At 52.0% G+C, this 7,146-nt stretch overlaps 1 protein-coding gene across 2 annotated transcripts in view; it reads right to left on the reverse strand.

Annotated features, from left to right (window-relative positions):
• Positions 1-5,410, reverse strand: part of Bmp6 (bone morphogenetic protein 6) — a 145,910-nt gene extending 140,500 nt beyond the window's left edge. The window contains exon 1 of one of the 2 annotated variants that reach the window (XR_012910380.1): positions 4,003-5,410. Coding sequence is in view for 1 of the 2 variants with exons in the window: in XM_075969856.1 (XP_075825971.1) it covers positions 4,003-4,636 (634 nt within the window). In the remaining variant the exon portion in view is untranslated. The remainder of the gene's footprint in view (positions 1-4,002) is intronic. The other variant, XM_075969856.1, reaches the window with a different exon arrangement.
• Between the last annotated feature and the right edge of the window lie 1,736 nt (positions 5,411-7,146).

The raw sequence follows: 7,146 nt of genomic DNA on the forward strand, positions 1-7,146 counted from the left end.
TAAATATCTCCAAGCATTTTACTAAGCACAAATCAACCTGGGCAGTGGTGCTACACATGCCCTTAATTCCAGCACTCAGAAGGCAGAGGCAGGCAGATCTCTGTGAGTTCGAGGCCAGCCTGATCTACAAAGTGAGTTCCAGGACAACTAGGGCTGCACAGCGAAACCCTGTCTCGGAAAACAACAAACAAAACACAGATAAAGAATATCTTTCCTAAAGAATCAGGGCTTGCAGATCAGTGGGAATTTAAAATATAGGATACTGTGTATATTTTCCTTAATTCAATCTTTTTGAAGCACTGCCTGTGTGCTCAGCATGGGGTTAGACTTCCCTGTGGGATCCATGTAATGTCAGTCTCTAAAGGCTGACATCCTACAACGTCCATACACAATGAGTAAGCAATTTTAACAGCAGAGAGAGAAATTCCATGTGCTCAGCAGGAGGAAGGAAAGGACCAGGGTGCCCTGATGATAAAGGAGAGGATAGAGAGTATATAGTAAGAAGGTGTTTGTAGGAGGGTGGGATTTTAACCTAAGACCTAAAAGGATATTTCAGGATATCTCTCCAAGGTCACCAAATTGGCAAGTCTGCTTAGCAGACTGCCAAGACGTTTTAAGCGGTAGAAAACTAATAGCGAACGACATCTGTGGCCCTAGTTTGCTGTAAATCCACCAGCTCACCCAGGCCCTCAGCTGCCACACCGCATCCACGGCAGACAGTCCTTCGCTTCCGAGCCTGTTCCCAAGATGGGATTCTGAACAGTCAACACAACAATGAGCTGGTCGAATGACCAGCGTTCAGGCTCGGAGAGATTCATCCTGTTGATTCATACTTCCTGATGTCGGGCTGGCTGACAAAGCTAGGGTGGTTCAAATGTACTCCATGAGCAAATTATTCCCCTAGTCCCAGGAAAGAGGGATGCTTACAGAGATGGGTAACTTTCCCTTACGCTTTTAGCGAGGAACCTTCTCAGCCCAGTGGATAGAGCACAAACACAGTGATGTAAGATGGATCTTTCTGTAGGTTCTTTAATAGATGAGTCACGGATTACGTCATCCAACATGACATGGACACCAACTGGGAAATCTGCAGAATTCTAACATCCTTAGAGAATGCACTCTGCTCAGCTTCAGAAGCCTCTTCTCCAGATAAACGCCCCTTCTTATGTTCCCAGCCAGGGTCATCAGATGTTACCACAATCTGGCCTCTGATGAAATCTGTCTTTCCCACTGCCACCTGGATTAAGATGAATACAACTGTTTTTACTGGCAGGTGGCAATGCTTGCTGCTTGAATTCTACCTATCAAGAAGTTGTCTCTTTCCTTCCCCCACCAGTGGAGTCTAGAACTGGATCTACAGTAAGGATAAGTGCAGAGAGCCCTGTGGTTGGATATAAGGGGCTTGGACAAAGAGTGGGATCTTTCAGTTCTGTGTCAGTCTGTCCAGGAATTCACTTGTCCCTTGGAGCGTCCAGTCTTTAAAAATCACTCACAACAAATAAAGTCACGTGATCCTGCGGGCCAGTAATTCTGATACTATAGAGGTTTAGGCAGGAGCGTTTCCAGCTCCAATCCAGCTTGGGCTACACAGCACAGGCTCTTAAAAAGGAAGACTACGATGGAAGAGAGGGAAAGGAAAGGAAAAGGAGAGGGAGGAATGACGGGGGGAGGGGAGAAGAGTTAAAAACATACCGAGGGAGATAAAATGCTAAACTATATAGCCATAACAAAATGAGTTGCCACCTACCTTCAAACAGGGTGACTCAGAAGCTGTGTGCAATTTAGACCACAAAAGGTCAGAAAAGCAAGGAAAGAGGGGAATTTGGAAGTCACCACACACACACACACAAAACAAATCTGTGTCAACCCAGATCTTGACATTTCCATTACCACCAAAAATAATGGTTGCTGAACCCCATGAAAAAACATAAAGGTTTCTGAACCCTTGAATCATTGGAGCAGCACTTAAAAAAAACAGTTTCTGAATTCTGCCCGACCCTCCACATGCTGACTGAGGTCAAACACAGTGGCACCTGGCACTCTCAAGGCCCACACGTTTCTCTCATGTGCCACGGCATTTAGAAGCCTTGCTTCTTGTCTCTTCCAGAGATGGTATGATTTCCCTCAGACATCTGGTAACCCTCTTTAAAAAAAAAAATCTAAGAACTTTTAAAAAGATAAAAGATGCCTTAGCTCGCCCACAAGATTCTGCCAGTGTCTGGGTCTGGGTAGAACCAGCACCCAGTACATTATAGGCCCAAAGTGGCACTGAGACTAAGGCCTATGGTACAAACCTCCTGAATCCACAGAACTGAGATAAGATGCTCTGAGGGGAGTCAACAGTACCAGCTTTCCTTCACTTGACTTTAGGATTCCCCCACGTGGCAATAAAACATGTCTAAAGCAGTCGGGAAACTTAGAGGAAGGAGGTGCTGAAGGAGAGAACAGGAGTGGGAATTATGAAATCAAGGAACCAGATCTGTTAGAATAAGAACACTGGTTCTCTGCCACCCTGGCCACCCCCATCATCAACCTGTATTGACTGGCATAAGAGAAAGTTTCCTTAGAGTGCTTTCTGGTGGTGGCTCAACCTTGAACTTGATTCCAATACTGTGAGAATTACTGTCCAAACAGAATCCCCTCCCCCACCCTGTAGTCCAAGCAGCCAGGTTGGCAGCCCTGAGTCTCCACTCCCCTTGAGATTGTTCCATGAACCCCCCAGAAGGGTTTCAGCAGTACTTGGATGCTGGCAGTCTTGCCTCCAGACTTCCTGCTCCACTTGCTCGCTACTCTTGGTTCGTTTTTCTTCTACACACCGGTTCTTAAGAATCCTAAGAACACTTGTAAAGAACTCAGATACTTAACCCTGGGCCATCCCTGTAACTACTGACTCGAAAAGGATGGATGTCTCCCACAGCCCTTGCAATCCTTTTAGCAAGCACAGCTAACCCATTCTGGGGCCTGAGTACAGGCCTGGGTCTCCCCCGTACTGAAAGCCCACAGAGACCCAAGAACCACTGTACCCACTCTGGGAGGGTCTACTTCCCAAGTCTACCTACCCACTTGGGGACATGCCTCCTACATTCCTGGTTTATACTAAGTTTATGAAAGAAAAAAGTCTAGCGAGACTCGGAAGCACTGACTGGGCAGTCTTACCCCCTTTTCTGTTTACAGATGAGAGAAAACTTCGGGGGGGGGGGAGGGGACGTGACTCTGTCCGAGTTTGCCGCAGAACATTTGTGGCAGAGCCCAATTTAGCCGCCCTCGACTTTCCATTCTGTTGCCTGGCAACGGAGTTCGGTGGAGCTCAGCAGCCAACCCTGGCCCCTACTCTGCACCCCAGCAGCTTGGGCAGCATTGATGAAAGGGTCAGCCTTTTGGGACAATGGCCAAGGGCATGAGAGCGCAGGCACTGGGTGGATTACCCCAGTTGAGCTGGAATCTCGCCCCACACTGACGCAAGCCCCGCCTGGCTGGGATTGGGACACCTTCCACCGTGTTGTGGGACCTTCCTCAGCCTCCAAAGCCTTCCTTCCTCAACACCTGTGAGTTTCTCATTAAGCACTTGCATCAGGTTCTCAAAGTTCTCAACCGCTGTCGGATGCCCTGATAGTCAAAGTGGGTAAACTGGCACCCCAAGTGTCTAGGGGGCAGAGAAGGACAGTTCAGAGGTGGGGGCAAAAAAGCAGAGAGCCTTATCTTACTAAGATGGCCACACTCGGACTAGAACTGAGTAGAAGTGGCCCGAGCTTGGTAAGAGTAAGAATACAGAGAAAGTGTCCCGAGCTCCCCCAAAAAGACACCCTCCGCAGGCACCGCGGGACGCCCCAGGTCCTCCGGCTGCAGCAGAGCGCAAGCCTTCCCTCCGCTGCGCAGGTGGCAGGAGCGCCAGCTGTCCCGCATCCCAGCCACGCGCACTCCTCCACCGCTTCCCACCACTTGACCCAGGGAGACAGGAAAGGAGGGATCTGCTCTCGGCGTGACATTACCCCAAATCCTTACCCAGGTTCACAAAGCTCATGACCATGTCCGCGTCGTTGAGGAAAGCGCTGTCCTGCGCGCTGGTCAGTGGGGACGCACCGCCGCCGGGTCCCGGTCCCAAGAGGCTCTTGCGGTTCAGGGAGTGTGCAACGCCAGGGGACGGCGGTCTGCGCTGGAACGAGCTGGCCCCTCCGCGGGGTCCAGGTTCCTGTCTGTCTCCCTCCGACACTCCATCTTCTTCGTCATCGGCGGACAGAGCGTTATAGAGATCCAGCATGAAGAGCGGAGCGGACTTCAGCCGCCCTGGAGGGGGCTCCTCGCGGACCGGTTGCTGCTGCTGCGGGAGCACGGGGGACTGAGGCTGCTGGAGACCGTGCAGGGGGCGCGGCCTGTGCGGGAGCCCCAACACGGACAGGATCTCCTTTTGCATCTCCCGCTTCTCGTGGGTTTTGAGCCGCCGATAGAGGAAGCCCGAAGAAGAGGATTGCGGCGGCGGCTGCTCTGTACGCACCGGGCTCCCGCTGGCTCCTAGCAGCTGCCCCCCGGCGGCGGCCGCGGCTACCGGCAGAGGTTGCCGCAGTGGCGGGGGTCCACAGCTGCACAGTAGCCCCCACCACCAGCACAGCCACTGCGCTCTTCGCCCCAGCCCGGGCATTGCCGCCCGGCCCGGCTGCCCGGGCAAGCCACTCGAGGCGTCGAGCGGCGGAGCGAGGCCGGAGCACGGCGGCTGTGGCCCTTGGCGTGGGCAGTCCCCGCCACCTCTCGGCGGGCTCTCTTCCCGTTCCTGGCACTCAGTCCTTATCTCTCATGGTCATCCGCGGCGCCCCCAGAAGCCCAGGCGGAAGAGAGACGAAGGGGCGATGGCCAGGATCTCCACCCTCCCACGGGTCTCTGGAGGCGCACGGGTTGAGCCAGGTGTGTCCTAGGCAGGACTGCGCTGCAGCCGGCACCCCTGGACGGGTCACGGCGCGGTCACTCGCAGTCCGCACACGTGCGCTGCCCTGTGCTCTTGCAGGAGGCTGGCAGAGGGGGACCGGAGGCAACAGCTCAGGGACTGGGGGCGATGCCGGGCACCATCCCTGCGCACGTCCCACCTGGCTTGTAGGACGATCGTGAAGTTTACCCCGCCGAGGGTCCCGGGCTGTGGCGACCCCGCGTCCTGAAAAGCCAATCTTCTCCGTGCAGCTTTAACTTTCCTCTGGCCCAAAACTCAGCGCCCCTCCGCCCTCGGGCACCGTCGCTCCCCCTCGGAATCTCCACACGCCTTCCCAAGTAGAGGCGGCCAGGATCTCGCTTTCCTCTCCGCGATCTCTCGGACAGCCGGAGGAACTCGCGCTCAGAGGAGAGAAGAGGACCAGGGCGCGGACCAGAGGCTGCGGCGTCGGCTGGGGAATTCGCAGTCTCCCGCCTCTAAGGGCTGCGCTCCCGGCAGCCGCCAACGTGGGCTTTCTGCTGCGCGTCTCGCTCAGGTACCGCACTCAAGCCCCGGAACGCCCCGCCCTTCTCGGTAACGGACAGGCTACCATCCAATGGAGAGAAGATTCTTGCGTATATTTACATAGGCCCACCCCCTTCTTTCACCCTCCCTTCTCTCGAGGCCTCGCCTCCGCTGCGCGTAGGTTTCTAGCACGGAGAATTCTTGGAGGCACCGGGAGTTGCTTGGGCGGGTAAGAAAGGTAAAGAGGTCATTACTAGGAAGAAATGTCTGATCACGACCCCGATCTAAATCTTGCTCTGCTACTACCTCGTCAAAGGTCAAGTTGTGTTAATTATAAGTAAACACGATTATTTAATCCATGCAGTTACCGAGGGAGAAAATAATGTAAGTTTTCTCCTTCCCTCCATGGTTTCTCTTATTGATGGAATGTAGGCGTTTAGCGGACACGTGGCTCTCAAAGGCAGCTGCTGTAAGTTAAGACACACCCTGCGAGGAAGCTGCTCACACTCTCGCTGCGGAGAGGGCCTAGGACAAGCCAGATTAGCGTCCTGAAGGTTTCCAATCAGATATTTCAATGTGTCTCTTCATGTGGGCTCCGTTTGCCTTCTTAAACCAAAACCGACATGAAAAGGGGCCCAATCTGCTAGTGTTACTAAGAAAGCCTTCCCTATGTCCTTGCTAGTCTCTCAATGCAACTTGTCGGTTAGCATTAAATTTTAACATACTGAGATAAAATATAAGTTACACATTCCGGGTAAAACGTAAAGAGGGTGGTAAAGATAGTCTCAATAAGAGCAGAAGCCTGGAAAATAGAGAAAATGGCCAGGATAATAAACAGGGCCCCGGGACCAGGTTGCTTCAATCCTTGAACAAATTGGGACCACTTCCAATACCACCTTCTACCAATAAAGACGAATATTCATTTCCTTCAACACTACTCAGATGCCTGCTCATCTGTGGATGTTTATAATCAAACCCACCTTAAAACATTATATTCTTTCACCTGGGGAGAATGTAAGACTTAGGAAACTTCACCGACTTTCAGTTTTAGTTTTCATGGTCTGAAACATCGGAGATCATCAGTGCTTGGTTTAGGATGCCAGGACCCTGAGAAGTAAAAATCCTGCACCATTTCTTCTATCTAGGACATCATACAAGTATAAAATCACTGTGGTGTTGCCCAAGAGGGCAGGAGCTCCACTCAGAAGATCTAAAGTCCAGCCAGTACACAAAGGATTCCAGCTGAGGGCCTCCTCTTTACACAATCTCAGCCCTACCTCCTTTGTAAGGGATCTGGCAAGGCATATGTGCAATAAAAGGAGCTCGAGTTATAAGAACAGGGGAGACAGCACTGAGATCTGTGAAAATAGAGAAACAAATGAACAAATAAACCTTGAGGTCACTCCCTAGGGCCGGTCCATTTAAAACACAAAAGTGGAGTTGTGTTTTATATATGGTTCTATGAAGATAAGCCTAGTGCAGAACCTACATCTGGGGGTAGACTACTGACCACCCTTTTAAGGAACCCACATAGTGTGAGTCTAAAATAACAGCAACCAACCACGCTCCTCAACAGCATCCCTAATTCAGGCCTGTCATGGGCTCCCCACCCTTACCAAAAGGGACTCTGTTCTCATAGAATAGTGCTAAAATAAGGGGGTGTCCTGCGGGTGCCTTCAGGAGGTGAGTATGTGAATCTGAGGAAGCCTGAAGAAAAGGTGTGGCGT

This window comes from Microtus pennsylvanicus, chromosome 4, assembly GCF_037038515.1.
Source record: "Microtus pennsylvanicus isolate mMicPen1 chromosome 4, mMicPen1.hap1, whole genome shotgun sequence".
Classification (NCBI taxonomy): Eukaryota; Metazoa; Chordata; class Mammalia; order Rodentia; family Cricetidae; genus Microtus; species Microtus pennsylvanicus.